The 17308-nt window shown below is 42.8% G+C and overlaps 1 protein-coding gene across 1 annotated transcript in view; it reads left to right on the top strand.

The window, feature by feature from the left end:
* Nucleotides 1-1794: 1794 nt before the first annotated feature.
* Nucleotides 1795-17308, top strand: part of LOC126456921 (uncharacterized) — a 184082-nt gene continuing 168568 nt past the window's right edge. The window contains exon 1 of the mRNA XM_050092854.1: nt 1795-1956. Coding sequence (XP_049948811.1) covers nt 1893-1956 — 64 coding nt within the window. The 5' untranslated portion in view covers nt 1795-1892. The remainder of the gene's footprint in view (nt 1957-17308) is intronic.

Below are 17308 nucleotides of genomic sequence, written 5' to 3'. Positions count from 1 at the left end.
TGAACCGCTCGGCCACAGCGGCCGGCTTCCGTACATGTAAATCATATCAATCGGTTTCCGTCCCATTCTGCTAATTCCTTCGCGGTGAGTCGTTTTTTTTTACTGTTTTTTCCTTAGAGTGTATTTCAATATGAATTATTATATCTACAGTGTAAGTTGAAAAGAAAACTGCGAAATTATTTACAGAATGTTGGCGAAAAAAGACATCTGAAAAAATTGACACTGGCTGTTATCATTCGATATCATGGAAACCTTGTGTAAAGTTTTACAAAAGTGAAGTGCAAAAAATGAAAATTTGGCAAGATAAAATTCGGGTTCCAAAAAGCATAAACTTACGAAGGGATAAAGCACAACCGTGTCTTCTCGCGGCTACAGCTTCTGCTAACCTGTCAACTTCAATCGTGTAAGAAGCAGTAATAAACACCACTCAACACTGAACATGCTTTGCAAATGGTAGTAAAGTGTGTCTTATGTAACCCTGTCCTACATTTCTGTTTGCTTAAGACAGAAAAAAATAACGGGTATGTTTCGTTTGTAAAACACATTCTAAACCAAAAGCCGATATTAAATTTACGTTTTTGTCTGTTCGTCAGCCTCAAGAACTGGAGATGCTATGCAGGAAGCCCAGAATGTTCGGCTCACTGAACAGAATTTGGCATAAAATTACCATTTGGAGAACGACCATGATGAACACAATTTTTATTTGTCTTGATCGCACAAATTTTTGAACAGAATTACCGGTTCCTGTTATGCAATAGGCATCTTCATATTGTACAATAGAAGTAAAAGGCAGTACATTGCTAAGTAATAAGATACTAAAAACAAATGACAAAAGTTATAAAAAATATGTACCTCCGATTATACTGCATTGCAACAAGTCACAACACGTAAAAAAAACACGAGTCAAAACTGCCATGCATGCATCAACCAGTTATATGTAGGATGCAACGCAATCCTAGAGATGGTTGATACATACATGACGTTCATTTAAAATTACACGTCTCTATTCCCAGCTGATTAGAAGAAGGCAGTTATTTAAATGTAAAAAATGTTTGTTCGTATAAAATGTATCCGCCTTCTGACACATTAAACTGGTCAGAATTTAACAAACTGTTAAAAAAGAAGAACTGATTACAGATATCATTCTAAAATTGAATACAGTGCATAGGCTCTAAAAACAGACCTAGAAAGGAAGAAGACGGAATTAACTTCAAGAAATAAATATTCTCCTGTTTCTCATATTCCAGTTTATATTTAGATTAGGATAGTGTGTAATAAAAATAAATATAAAACTGAAATAGACGTAAAGTAACCAAAAAATATACGACAAAGTTGAAATAAAATAAAATATCGCTATTTATAATAAGGCGAGTGGTAGACGGATCAACTCCGTCGTGCTTGTCCGCTCCTTTGTTGCACTTCAGAAAGGGATGACTCAAAAACAGGCTCGTAGTAAACCGTTACGCACTCAGTGAAGTGCGGTAGTAGGTCAAAGCTTGCGCGCAGAACGTTTAGGGCACTTGCCAATGGGCTGCGCTCGTTCGTACGTCGTTCCCCCGCCGCCGAGTGGCGGGCACACTCACAGAGATATTATTTGTAGCGGGGGGTCCAGCGACCTTGATGCACAGCCCACGGCTAGACGCCGGCGCCGCACCGATCGCTCCGCTCTGCGAGTCCAGCATCCGCGACTCGGTGACGTCACTGAGGCGCCGCGTCACGTGACCCCCTATGCTGTCACAGCGGAGGGGAGTAGGGGTCGCTGGTGAGGGAGACGGGGGTAGCGGAGGTGCGCGCGCAACCCAGTTGGGTCTGCAGTCAGGCAACGGGCGGCTCGGTGGATCCTGCAGGACACGGCACGCGGGTTCTGGTCGATAGATACATCAGGGCGCAAGATGGTGACGGCAGGGTCGACAGTCGCTTTGGCGGGATTCTTGATCCTCTGCACGCTTGTCGCAGGTGAGCCGACGTCTCTATCATGAATGGTTCGCTGTAGTACGATGTGTGCTTCAGCAAGAATGAATGAATATATGTGTGTGTGTGTGTGTGTGTGTGTGTGTGTGTGTGTGTGTGTGTCTCATAGGAAATGGCAGTTAGCGATGGAACACCTGTCGACAATCAATCTTCTGTGGAGTATTACGCTTGTTTGCACTCAGAAGTCTCTTGTTTCTGACGTATAATATTTCAGCAGTCACTTTATACGACACAAATCTGTGCTGTCTGAACCAAAGTACGTATTAAAAGGATTACCGGAAGTGGGTGCTTCACATTTCAAATCTGCGTTAAATTGTGCGCCCCGAATAACAAAATACGTAGGTCTAATTCAGCTTCCCGACAATTTAAAGCATTGTGCTAGATCCTTCACTGTGAAATGTCCTTACATTTACGTCTGTAATCAACCCGCCTTTGTAGGACTGCAGAAGATCTTCAACTGAAAAAAGAATCGCACAAAAAGACAATTTGTGCAATAAGTCGTTGCTTTCTAGAGAACGTAATGTGAGAAGTTTAACAACGGACGTCCTTCAGATTGGCACATTTAGCTCAGTTAAAATTCCAACAACGTACTTTGTCGTATCCATACAAAATCGAGAATGCGTTTACTGGACGAATATTTTGTGAAACATTCCCATGCACTTGTTAGAAATTCACGTCGCACATTAAATTGTGTTTTTCTTGCTATGGCATTTACGCTACTTTCCTGTCATGGTGTCGCACAACAGTCGTTTCTGTTATTGACTGCTTGAGTCCTTATTCTTACATTACTTTACCGTAATCTATCTCAGTAAGTTTGTACTATAACAGCTGTAGAAAGGTTAAGTTTTATGTTTGATGTTATTGCATGACAGGATATTGGTGACAGTGCTGGAGCGAGAAGCTGCCATTTGATATTCCTATAGAGAACAAAATTTCCTCTTGTATTCTGACTTCAGTAGAAACTTAAACGGCATTTTTCAGTGTTGCATTCCAGGATTCCTCTCCAGTGAAGCAGCTACTTAGGCAGGGATATCGTTAATTTGAGAACAGTGTCAACGACATTGCTGGGAGATTAAAAATTTCAACCATTTGTTCGGATCCTGGCAGTGTTTCTTTGAAACAGATACTCTCATTCACAATGACTCGTACAATCGGTCTTCCCTGCGCAGTACTGCTGGGGAATGAAGCGTTAGCGCTTCAGACCAATTCCGATCGATATGATGGGTTGTTTAAGTGTGTCAAAGGCAGATGTAGTTGACGATTACAGACGAAACAGGCGGTTATCACGGCACGCCCAACAGAATTCTTAAGTTCGTAAAACACAGCAACATCTCAAGGCAACGGTTGTCGTCTTCGACACACGAAATAAGACTTCATATAACTGATTCGTTACAATCACTCTGCAAGCATGTTTGTAGACATACCCACTGAAAATTGATTCATCATATTGGTCTGACGGTGATTTGTCTTCCTGTTGTACAACACAGTGCGATCACACGCTGTTCTGAAAGCCCCCCCGGAGGAAACGGGTCAAGGCCTCGATCGCCTTCCAGATTTAAGATTTCCGTGATTACCCTAAATCACTTACGGTAAGTACTGGATTTTTTTTGGGGGGGGGGGGAGGGGCGGCACGGTCGATTTTCTTCTCCAGTCTGGTCTCTGAAGACCTAGTCGTCTGCGGGAGTGCACAACCGTAAACATTTTTCCTTTGAAAGACCATTCAAAGAGTACGAGTCATTAAGCGAAAATATTCACGGTTTATCCAGACTAAAATCATTGCATGACTTCTTAAAATGAAAATATTCCAAAGTCTTTGCGATCAATTCTTGACGAACTACTTTCCTGGTGCGAAGAGATTGACAGTAAAATGTAGACGGAGAGAAATGTAAAGTTGTGCACTTTGACTACACAGTCAAAAATGAAGGACTACATGTCACATCGAAGTTTGGAAGTAACAGTGCTGAAAGGTTTAAACGGTCGCGTACGCTCAGTTGTAGGTACAGTTAATGGCATATTTCGACTCTTCGTTAACATACTAAGAAGACGAAGTTTATATGGAGAAAAAGGAAGATATGGGTTAACGTCAAGTGGATTATGACGTCATTAGAGACGACGCACAAGCTAGGATTGCGTAGAGAAACCGGCCGTTTCCTTTTCAAAGAAACCATCCCGGCATTTACCTTCAGCTGTTTAGGGAAACCACGGAAAATCTAAATCTGGATAGACGGTCAGGGACTCGAACCCCCGTCCTCCCAAATGCGCGTCCCGTGTCTCACCACAGCGCCATCTCCCACTGTCTGAAGTTTGCCTACGCAAGATACTGTTTATAAATCACCTGTATCCACTAACAGATTAGCAACACTGTCATAAATCGAAATAATTAAAAATTAGGATTTTAGCTTGACAAACCTTTCACATCACTTAAAATAACCCCGTGTAAAAGTCTTCAAATGCGCTGATTGGGTAGCCCTCTACGATGCGGTCCACATTCCTCCACTTCCTTTATTGAGATACTGTGTACATGAGTGGCATCTGTGTCGAAATTGAGAGTGGACATGGAATGTGCACAACGAAAAGAAACGCGGTTAGTTCAAAATGGTTCAAATGGCTCTGAGCATTATGGGACTTAACTGCTGTGGTCATCAGTCCCCTAGAACTTAGAACTACTTAAACCTAACTAACCTAAGGACAACACACACATCCATGCCCGAGGCAGGATTCGAACCTGCGACCGTAGCGGTAGCGCGATTCCAGACTGTAGCGCCTAGAACCGCCCGGCCACTCCGGCCAGCAAACGCGTTTAGTAACAGGCGTATTTCATTGAGGGGGAGTTTAAATAATCAGGCACTTGAAAAAATGGTTCAAATGGCTCTGAGCACTGTGGGACTCAACTGCTGAGGTCATTAGTCCTCTAGAACTTAGAACTAGTTAAACCTAACTAACCTAAGGACAACACAAACATCCATGCCCGAGGCAGGATTCGAACCAGCGATCTTGCGGTTCCAGACTGCAACGCCTTTAAACGCACGGCCACTTCGGCCGGCAGGCATTTGAAGAAAGGCGCCTAAAATCTCACAAAAATCTGCTAAGAATAGTCCCGGAACGGATTTTCACCCTCAAAATCTGTTAACATTCTTTACCTCCATACATATCCATTGAGGGATCGCGAAGAAACACTAGTAAGAGGTCACACATGGTCCCATAAGTAATCATTCTTCTTGGGGTCTGTCCATCAATGATACAGTAAGAAATCGTAATATACAAGGTGTTAGTGCAGATATTTTTATTGGGGATCGAGGACAGTGTGCTGAACAACATTACATCACTTACTTCATTTGCAGACTAATAATTATAGCTATTGGGAGTAGTATGTTTTTAGGTTGTTTAGTACCTCCAAGTGCATGTGGCAAGATCAACCCATTAATCCCAGGCAACATGTAAGGTGTTCAAGTGTGGATGCGAGGATGCGAAACAGTTAGTCTATAGTGACAGATCTAGCCCACTTAGTGATGCAGTTACGACCGTGTAGAAAACATCAGGTAATAAATTATCTGACGTGTTTGCGGGAAGGCTTAAATGCACAGAAGAAAAACAACTAACACAAGTGGATACAATTAAGGTACTAATGATCACTGTATCTGCTGTTTTCCCCCTAACTCCCTGTATAAATGTATGGCTATCAGTCTCGGTTTGAATCCACTTCGGTGAGTCGTGTCAGTTTAGCAACTTATTTAATCAAATAGCTTCCCATTTGGATCGAGTGGTCTCATTTCAATCTTTACCACCAGCAAAACTAGGTAAGTGATCACCACGATTTCTTCCTCAGTATCTAGCGACGTTAGTCAGCGGACTACGAAGGTGGGTAAAGTATTGTCTGTCACGAACATATTACTGATCTGCAGAGTAAAGCTGTCAGTTGGAGGGTTCGTTTGATCACCTCAGTGCCTGAGTAGGTATGGTCCTACGTGGAGTGGCGTCCCCTTGTCTTCTCCGACTTATAATATACAAACTGTTGCCAGAGAAAGATGCGGTAACAGAAAAAAATCCTAGGATCAGGTGAGAATTGAGAGCCAGACCTTTGGACTCGTAGTCAGACGGTAATCACTATAATTTATCTGGGTACACGGCCCAACATTTTCAGGGCCCTAAATCGTGTCTCGATATTCGAGAGTTCGAGGACAAAAAATGAAAAATGAACACGTTCGCAACATTACCTTTAAATTGTAAACTATAAATTCCTATGACAGTTATTTATTTAATTTTTAACGTTATTTGCGTCACCGCATTTCAGCAACCTAAAGTCTCTGCCATTTCTGTTTGCCCATTGTCTAGGTCTCGCTTACGTACAGTGCTGCTGAGACCTTAATATGCAGTTTCAGACGTTATGTTCTCCATTGTAGGCTAGTGTTAGACACCAGGCAATTTCGTTTGATGAAGGCATCTTCTCTTCACCTTTGATAGCCTTCTAGTTAAAACCTTCGTTGCTTCGGCCATCTTGTATAACCTCACATTCGAAATAGCGACAGCCTCCAGTTAATTTATTGCATCAGTTCGCCTGCCATTATTCTTTAGGTTTTCCTCAAAACAGTTTTTGGCTACTGACAGATAAATTCGTCAATTTACACTGTTCCTTTCACTACTTTCGACCGCTAAGGGCAGAGTTATTTCATAGACACTTATCATGGTGCCATTCACAGACAATGACATTTTTTGTGACCGGATTTTTGTTGTAAGCCTAAGCAATGTAATCACCTACAAGCAAAATTTCCACAGTCACTGACTTTTCCATGTAACGTAACTTGCGGAAGACAAAAACCGACTATCAGAAACCGTGTTTCGCCTTCATGTTTAGCCCGATCATATACCTGTTTTCCAAGCAGAGTTTGTTTCACAGGAACTGTGTTTAGGAATCAGCTGTTTCAACTTTGTAATTTTTCTCAGATGAGGTTATTAGTAGCTTCGTCATGTTTTAGTAGACAGAGAACACGATTTACTGATTGTTGATATTGAGATCGTAGGGAGGCGATGAGATTGTTTAAGAAAAGATGCGAGAATCTTACCCAGGCCAATTAATACCTGGGAAACTTTCATTATAGCCATCTAGATCACGAGCTCTGTGGAAAAATGTGCAAAGTGGTCATTGGTGGAAAACATTGTTGTACTCCAACAATTTGGCGACTCTGGATGGCTTGGAAAACTTCCAAACGCGAGACACCGATAGACGTACTCCCGTGCACAGTATCACCAAACGTTTTCTCATCATCCACTATATGTGTGAGCCTTTGGTACAAAAAGAGATAATGGGGAAAGAAGTTCAGAAATTTGCCATCTGTGCGACATGGAAGGTCGTCAACAATTCGATTTTGCTAATTTAGGAAATTTAACACAATATCTGACTCTTTCCGTGTAATAAAGTTAAAATGTGTGTGTTTTAGAGCAAACATAAGAAATTATTAACATCCCATCGAGTCCAACACAGTTTCTTTTCCTCCGTTCTGTACAAAATTATTTTCTCTAAACTAACTGACGTTTAAATAAGAACCTAGCAATCTGACAACCCAGTCACAATTAAAATGCGGTATAGCTTTTACATAGAGAGAACCCACAATTCCCTAACCGTTAATGGAGTGTGTACGTGACGAACGAAAAGCAGTATTGGGAAATCGGTGATTGGATAAAACGAATAGGTCTATGGGAGCTCACGTAAACGTTCTAATTATAAAGTGAATTATTTATTTGTAATTAAAAATGAACGTCATCAACTTGTTTATACCTAATTTCTTTCACAAAACAATAAATTTTAATGGAACCTGCTCAACAAGAGAGAGAAGCTACAAATCGTTAACATGTACCCTCAAAACCACATGTGTGTCAACTTGTCAACTCAGTCATCTCTGATCATCAACGGTGATTTTAAAGGTTCTAGTTGACATAGTTAAACATAAAATTAATTATACATAAATAATTTTTTCAGATCACAATATTTGATATGTCAGACTTTTGTATCGGATTATTACAGAGAGCATGCTACCACATGATTCATTTCGATATTAGACTTATTAGAGTCTTTATGTTTGTTGGCAGAGGACTCGGCATTTTCCACAATTTATTTTCGTACAGAGCATAATTAGTGCATTGTAACTGTTAACGAGGATCCGAACGTGCAAAACAGCTTCTCAGATGTGTGAGCACTTGAAGACAATAGAAAGTTGTCCTGGACGGCGAGTGTTCATTGCAGAAAAGGTTATCGTCAGGAGTGTCTCAGGGAGTTTTAATAAGCCTGCTCTTTTGTTCACTGTATACATACACGATTTGATGAATAGGTTGGGCAGCAGATTGCGGCCGTTTGATGACGATGCTGTAGTTTACGGGGAACTGTCGTCGTTCGGTGGCTGTAGGAGGGTGCAGAATGACTTACTCACAATTATTATTTGATCTCGTTAATGACAGCTTGCTCTAAATGTGGAAAAATGTAATGCCCACAAGTAGGAAAAACAATACTCTACTATTTGAATACGGTTATTAATGGTGTACTGTATGCCAGAATCACTTCGATTAAATATCTTGGCGTAACATTGCAAAGCGACATGAAATGGAACGAGCACGTAAAGTCGATTGTGGGGAAGGGGAATGGTCGACGTCGGTTTATTGAGAGAATTCTAGGAAAGCGTAGCTCAACTATAAAGAAGACCGCGTATAGAATACTTTTGCGACCAATTCTTTAGCACTATTCGAGTGTTGGAATCCCACCAGGTCGCATTACAGGAAGACGTCGAAGCAATTCAGAGGCTGGCTCCTAGATTTGTTACCAGCAGGTCCGATCAACACGTGAGTATTAATAAAATGCTTTTGCGCTAGACTGCAGATGCGAATATTAAGGAAATGCTCCATGAAGTCAAAAGGGAATCCCGGCAGAGAAAGAGACATTCCTTTAGCGAAACGCTGTTGAGAAAGTTGAGATAAACGGAATTTGTGGCTGACTGAAGAACGGTCGTACTCCCAACAACATTACTTGTCGCGGAAGGACCACGAAAACTGGATAAGGGAACTCGGGGTTCGTACGGAAGTATACAGACAGTCGTTTTTCCCTCGCTCCATTTGCGTGTGGAAAGGGAAGGTACCAAGTGGTTCAAATGGCTCTGAGCACTATGGGACTCAACATCTTAGGTCATAAGTCCCCTAGAACTTAGAACTACTTAAACCTAACTAACCTAAGGACATCACACACACCCATGCCCGAGGCAGGATTCGAACCTGCGACCGTAGCAGTCCCGCGGTTCCGGACTGCAGCGCCAGAACCGCTAGACCACCGCGGCCGGGAAGGTACCCTACGCCACGCAGCTTATGGCGCCTTGCGGTGTATGTATGTAGGATGTAGACCATAATCCAAATCTCTGTCCTCTCCTGAGTGTTCAGTGCGTCTGATAGAACCCACTGTTCTGCTCCTAGATGCCGCGCATGCAGTTTATACTCGTCGCATCAGTGGAAGCGCTGCTGACCTTCGCTCGGCCAACTGTCGTTTCCGCGTGCAGAATGTGTTTTGCTTGTTGTGGAACAAAGCAGTGCCTTATCCGCGACTGCGCGCACTGCGAAGCAACTAAACCGGTTCCGATACGCCAAGAGAAAACAGTCGGTAGTCACTGATAAGGTAACACTGCTCACGAGACAGCAGCTCTTTAACTGTACTTCACAGCTGATAATATGTCATTTGTTCTAACTGGCATAAGCGTCGAAATTGTAGGTCAGACAGGCTGTTATACTGCATTCGCTGCTGTAAAAAGTAGTAAGAATGGATTTATGATCTGTTGAAAGAAGGGGGACCCAGTCTTTGAAAGCATTAATTTTGATTGTTTCGTTTTGTCCCACTTTTGCAGGATTTGTCTCAATCAGCTTTATTTCTTTTTCCACTTTTAATACCACTACAGATATGCCTCTTTATTCGTTGACTGTACAAACGCTGTTCTTTGTGCCTTAGTACTTTAATTGTTTGTAATATACTTGGGGCAGAATGGGCGCAGAAAACCGACCAGTATTCGCTCCAAGGTTGGCCGACGCACTATGTCAATCGTCAATACGGATGTGTCTCGGTCAGTACTGAGCAGAATTAACTGAGGAATGTGCGTTCTGCTTTTCCGGTGGCTAAAATTTCCGTAGCGGAGCCAGTGTACGACAAGAAAGAAGAACTTAATGACGAGGGACAAACTCGGATTGAGGGCAGGATGGGAAACTAATCGGCCTTGCTCTTTTCAAATTAACCATCTCAGCATTTGCCTTACCAATTACGGAAATCACAGAAAACATTAAGCTGGATGGTTAAATGTGTGGCCTAAATCGCCGCCCTTTTGAATGAGCGCCTAGTGTACTAACCGTTGTTCCATATTCCTCTGTAAGAGAATATGGTGTAACGTTTGGGGACGACGGTCGTTAAGTATTTCCTCCGTACAAAATCCGTTCCAACATTACCTGGAAATAAGTAAGAGAAAATACAAAAGCAAGAAAAATTGGAACTGGATGCAGTTCTACTTTAGATGAGCGGCGTATTGGGACTTCCGGGACAACATACAGTGACTGATTGCTTCTCGAACGGTTGTGATGCTGTCTCTAGCAATATTTCTATAGTAGGACTATTATTACATCTTTTGCGCAATAACGAATCGTCTGACGTAGTCCGTAACAAGCAGGAAGTTAGGTTCCTTCTGCTAGAAACATTGTAGCATTGTAGAAGTTTTGCAACACCCAAGGACTAGGACATAATGCAGAGTCAAGAATTATGGATCTGAAGGCGTAAGGAAGCGAGAAGATATAACTTTTTCATATGTAATGAGTCTCACAGACTACAGTTGTGGAATAGACGATGTTCCGAAAAAATGCCCAAAACCCCTGACCGAGTATCGTGTCCGGTTTTGTGCACGTTGATGAAATGCCTACGCAAAAGTTTAAGCAACAGCTTCATTCAGAACTTGCTGCTGAACGACCCATTTAGGTAGGCCACTATAAGGACTTCCAATTTAGTCAACCGACAGTTTTTCTCCAGACAGGTTCTGCAAATAGGACCTCACTATCTAGCTAGATTTCGAAGGGAGACACGCGCTTTCACATTCTGTATAGCCTGTGAGGAATACATACGCGTCCACTGCTTAGAGGCTTTTGACAGAATTATTTGCTGAATGCTGAAGCGTCACAATAATAGGAAAACCAACGCAAGTCTTGTTACCCTCGAGATGCGATACCATGTCTGCAAATTTAACTATGACATTTGCAATGTTGTACACCTAGCGAATGACTGCTGTTACGTCGTCGTGATTAATGAATGTATTCGAATTATATGTTGCCCGTGTACTGCTACGTGTACACTACCATTTTTCTGGATATGCACTTCTCTTTTGTCTGAATGTCTTTAATTCATTAATAGTTTACAGGTTTGTCTCCTTTGAGACAGATTAGGGCGAGAAAGGAAACTTCCAGAAAATCGGGATAAAATATCTTTCATTCACACACAGTTGTAGGGTCAAATGATAGGTCCAGGTCTGTTCTATGAAGTTTACTATGCCGATGGAGGAGAAACAGTGCTGCACCCGTAGTCATTTTTTAGATACCGCAGTTACTTCTACGCAGTGGCGGTCGCGGGTGTAAATTCTGGTTGTTCACAAGTTTTTAGATTCAGAAAAATTTGATTGTGTGAAATTAATAGCATCTACCGTATAACAGTTGCGCTTATCAACAAGTTTATACAACTACAACCACTGCCAATAATAATAACAACTCTAATAATAATAATAAGAAGAAGAAGAAGAATAAGCATAACTTATCTGACGAAAGAATTGTTTTCTGGAATTTTGTTGTTTTGTACACAGTAAGTACGGTTTAGTGTAGTAAAGAAATAATGCGTAAGCGTTCGCAACTCTCCATTTCGCATTTTTGTGTAAATGGGAGTATTCGTGATTTTCCATTTTTTCGGACAAAGGTACAGGATCCCTAACAGATATATTAGCTCGCAAATTTACTTCTGGGCTGAAAATTAAATATTCTTACGCTGCACCTACAAGTCAACTTTGTGCTAACTGTAAACTGTCGCCGGCCGAAGTGGCCGTGCGGTTAAAGGCGCTGCAGTCTGGAACCGCAAGACCGCTACGGTCGCAGGTTCGAATCCTGCCTCGGGCATGGATGTTTGTGATGTCCTTAGGTTAGTTAGGTTTAACTAGTTCTAAGTTCTAGGGGACTAATGACCTCAGCAGTTGAGTCCCATAGTGCTCAGAGCCATTTGAACCAATTTTGTAAACTGTCTTCTTAAATGTGAAATTGCAGTCACGCTTGTTTCATTCCGTCACTCAATCAAAGGATCGGTTCTCGGAGGACCTGGTTCCTTTGAGGCTAACTTTTCCTGACAATTTTATTTTCTGTTCCGTGAATGAGATTTTCATTCTGCAGCGGAGTGCGCGCTGATATGAGACTTCCTGGCAGATTAAAGTTGCGTGCCGGACCGAGACTCGAACTCGGTAGTTTTGCCTTTCGTGGGCAAGTGCTCTACCGTCTGAGTTACCCAGCCACGACTGACCCGTCCTCACAGCATTACTTTTCTGTTAACTTTTGAAATAGAGACAACGTAGTTCATGTTTACACTGCACGCGAAAGCCGATTCCCGCACAGTCAACAATCAACTCCAAACACAATGTGCTGTTTATGGAAATGATTAAACTCAAGTAGTAATGTCTACCAACATGGTCACTTGAGTAGAATACAAATGAGACGCTGAGATCCATAAGGGCCTAAAGCACACAGTGAGACAGCTTTTCGTGAATTTTTTTATATACAATGTGGGCCTACAGCACAGATAAACCTGACTCACAATAAGATCAACAGGTTGCAGAAGCATGAATTAATGCTACAATCTTACAATCGACGGTGATGTGTTTTAGGTCCTTATGGTTCTCAGCGCCTCAAATGGAATACTGTACGATAAATTTCATAACGTAATATTCAATAACTCTTTCAGAAATGCACAAAATAGATTTACTGTCAGTACAACTTTAAAATATACTGACGTCCGAACTAATTTTACTACAGTATACAGTGAGTGAATTAGCATATTTGAGGCGTGTGTCTCATTTATATGGCAAGATTTATGCCGAGCGAACAGGGATAAATGTCTGCTGCAGTGTGCTACCACCTGGTGACTCTGACGTGAACTTCTAGTTTAGTGGTAAGGACTAGCTGTGCACATCCTGAACCGTGCACATTGTTTATCAGATCTGTATGTGTTTGGCCCATAAGGCAATTACGCCACACAAGTTGCGCATGCGCAAAAGCTCCTTAAAACGCGCACAACTGAAGATGTGCTCGCGATGCTGATGCCAAGTTTCATGGAGCCTAGAGGAGCAGTAGCGCAGTAGATTTAAGTGCCGTTACTTTCAAATCATATCATCTATGTTGCGTATAACAGCATTCAAAGAAAAATAAACAAAAAATCCGCAGGTGTCGAAAGGTAGGGTGTTCACATGCTCTTGTGCTCTTACGCAGCAGCTACCACTACTTCTACACAAACATTACACTTATTAAAAATTGTTGTAATATTATATTCCACCTTACAAAAGCTCTACATTTATGATAAAAATGCAGCATCCCTTCGAACTATAAAATACTCAGTCCAGTATTTCAGCACGAAAAGATGACCACACAGCAAAATACATCTGTGAGTTGTATCAACTGTCGGGAACTAATTTCCGTAACGTTTATCTAGCATTAATTGTGTGCACAGTAAGATTGTGGCCACCGGCCAGTACTAGCATAAACAACGCCGAAAGGAAATATTGAGCACTATGTATTGGAAAGCGTAGTGTTTAAAATGCTCATCCATGCCCAAGCGGGATTCGAATCTGTAACATTCAGTTAGGCCAGTGGTTCCTAATCTGGGGCTAATTACACATCAGAAACTACATAATAGCTACTATACTGTTGTACATAGTATTATTATTATCACTATTATTATTATTAGAATGGCTAGACACAAAGCATTAACATCCTCAAGCCTTCCAATTTCTGCCAGTTCAGAAGTAAGGAGCGGAGCAATCAAGTGACTTACAAACAGTAAGTATAATGTACACTAACTTCGTTGATTTTAAATGGGGTTGCAGTGTGCAGGTCAAGCAAATGCCAGAATGGAGAGGAGTAATGCAAGGGAAGTATCTTTTGTAACGAGTTTCTACCCTCACTGTGGATAGTTACCTGCCGGCCTAAGTAGCCGAGCGGTTCTAGGCGCTACAGTGTGGAACCGCGCGACCGCTACGGTCGCAGGTTCGAATCCTGTCTCGGGCATGGATGTGTGTGATGTCCTTAGGTTAGTTAGGTTTAAGTAGTTCTAAGTTCTAGGGGACTGATGACCATAGATGTTAAGTCCCATTGTGCTCAGAGCCATTTGAACCATTTTTGATAGTTACCTTTCTTATCTGAGAAAGAGTTGTAGGTATCATTTGTGAAGCACCACGAAATGCCTTAGCGGGCGAGAGATGGAAAAGAAGTGAAGAGGGATATACATGATGACGATGATACTCGGTTTGTGGGGCGCTCAACTACGTGATTATGAGAGTCTGTACAAATTCTGAATCTTTTCAGTGTCCAGTCTCGCTCTTCTTCAAATGATGATGAAATGATGAGGAACATCCTACCCACACACACACACAATTCACTTTTCATCATTTTAAAAGTGGAATTATTCCAAGAAATGTTTCATTCTACAGTTTAGTTAGGTGATAAAGTTGGTGATAATATGGGGGAGAGGTGGGATACAGACGGCAGTGTGGTAGGGGGGGGGGGAGTGCTAGCTAAAGCCTGACTGCACTCTATGAAAGGTTGGGAATCTGTGCGTTTGCATATCGCCAAATAGAACAAAGGTAAGAAGAACTAGTAATTTCTTCAGAAAGGTGTAACTTACTCGAGTTCCACACAAAGAAATATGGCTAAGGCGACAAAGAGACTGATGAACCTCTCCGAAGGCGAGAGAGAGAGAGAGAGAGAGAGAGAGAGAGAGAGAGAGAGAGAGAGAAAGAGACCGCACATGAATGATTACAGCAATAGCAAACTCGTCAAGTAAGAGAAGCAGCGCGGCGCTTTTAATGGGTGTAGTTTCTGCTGACGCCGGGCACTAATGCACCCTGTTAGCACCTTATTGTTTCGTAACAGCAGCAGAGGGTGCATTGCTCCCCAGAGACGGAAGAAAGTGGGGCCGCATCTCGCCAGTGCGGCATCGCAGCTATTGATTTTCGGTCGCGTAGAGACGCAGACGCTTTTCGGCCTTGACCCACATTTCACCAGTTTCCAGTTTACGCCCGGTCCATTGTGGGGAGTGTGAGCAAAGAAAAGTAAATTTTTTGGGGGAAGTCAGGGGAGTGAATTTGGCAGGTGAGAGGTGGAAAAAAGATGAAGGGGAATATGCATGATGACTATGATAATGACGATGATACACTGCTGGCCATTAAAATTACTACACCAAGAAGAAATGCAGATGATAAACGGGTATTCATTGGACAAATATATTATACTAGAACTGACATGTGCCGGCCGCGGTGGTCTAGCGGTTCTGGCGCTGCAGTCCGGAACCGCGGGACTGCTACGGTCGCAGGTTCGAATCCTGCCTCGGGCATGGGTGTGTGTGATGTCCTTAGGTTAGTTAGGTTTAAGTAGTTCTAAGTTCTAGGGGACTTATGACCTAAGATGTTGAGTCCCATAGTGCTCAGAGCCATTTGAACCAAGAACTGACATGTGATTACATTTTCACGCAATTTGGATGCATAGATCCTCAGAAATCAGTACCCAGAACAACCACCTCTAGCCGTAATAACGGCCTTGATATGCCTGGGCATTGAGTCAAACAGAGCTTGGATGGCGTGTACAGGTACAGCTGCCCATGCAGCTTCAACACGATACCACAGTTCATCAAGATTAGTGACTGGCGTATTGTGACGAGCTAGTTGTTCGGCCACCATTGACCAGACGTTTTCAGTTGGTGAGAGATCTGGAGAATGTGATGGGCAGGGCAACAGTCGAACGTTTTCTGTATCCAGAAAGGCCCGTACAGGACCTGCAACATGCGGTCGTGCATTATCCTGCTGAAATGTAGGGTACCGCAGGGATCGAATGAAGGGTAGAGCCACGGGTCGCAACACAACTGAAATGTAACGTCCACTGTTCAAAGTGTTGTCAATGCGAACAAGACGTGACCGAGACGTGTAACCAATGGCACCCCATACCATCACGTCGGGTGATACGCCAGTATGGCGATGACTAATACACGCTTCCAATGTGCGTTCACCGCGATGTCGCTAAACACGGATGCGACCATCATGATGCTGTAAACAGAACCTGGATTCATCCGAAAAAATGACGTTTTGGCATTCGTGCACCCAGGTTCGTCGTTGAGTACACCATCGCAGGCTCTCCTGCCTGTGATGCAGCGTCAAGGGTAACAGCAGCCATGGTCACCGAGCTGGTAGTCCATGCTGCTGCAAACGTCGTCGAACTGTTCGTGCAGATGGTTGTTGTCTTGCAAACGTCCCCATCTGTTGACTCAGGGATCGAGACGTGGCTGCACTAACCGTTACAGATGTGCGGATAAGATGCCTGTCATTTCGACTGCTAGTGATACGAGGCCGTTGGGATCCAGCACGGCGTTCCGTATTACCCTCCTGAACCCACCGATTCCATATTCTGCTAACAGTCGTTGGATCTCGACCAACGCGAACAGCAATGTCGCGATACGATAAACCGCAATCATGATAGGCTACAGTCCGACCTTTATCAAAGTCGGAAACGTGATGGTAAGCATTTCTCCTCCTTACACGAGGCATCGCAACAACGTTTCACCAGGCAACGCCGGTCAACTGCTGTTTGTGTATGAGAAATCGGTTGGAACTCTCCTCGTGTCAGCACGTTGTAGGTGTCGCCACCGGCGCCAACCTTGTGTGAATGGTCTGAAAAGGTAATCATTTGCATATTACAGCATCTTCTTCCTGTCTGTTAAATTTCGCGTCTGTAGCACGTCATCTTCGTGGTGTAGCAATTTTGATGGCCAGTAGTGTACTTCGTTCTGTCGTGTTCTATTAGGGTGTGCTGAAAAGTAATGCCTTCGAATTTTTATGTGAAAACCCTTAAAGCGTTTTAAATAGAGTAAAAGTTGTTAACATTGTACATCTTTATTCTACATGTTTATTTCTCAATATTATCACCCTGGCGGCGAACACGTTTCTGCCAACGAGGGATCAGTCTGTTGGTACCATCACTGTAGAATATTTGCATTGACGGAGCCACGGCCTCACCTCTCTTACACCGCTTCATCACTATCAAA

This window comes from Schistocerca serialis, chromosome 2, assembly GCF_023864345.2.
Source record: "Schistocerca serialis cubense isolate TAMUIC-IGC-003099 chromosome 2, iqSchSeri2.2, whole genome shotgun sequence".
NCBI classification, from domain to species: domain Eukaryota; kingdom Metazoa; phylum Arthropoda; class Insecta; order Orthoptera; family Acrididae; genus Schistocerca; species Schistocerca serialis.
The sequence above is the reverse complement of the archived record's forward strand: the minus strand, read 5'-3'. Positions and strand labels throughout refer to the sequence as shown.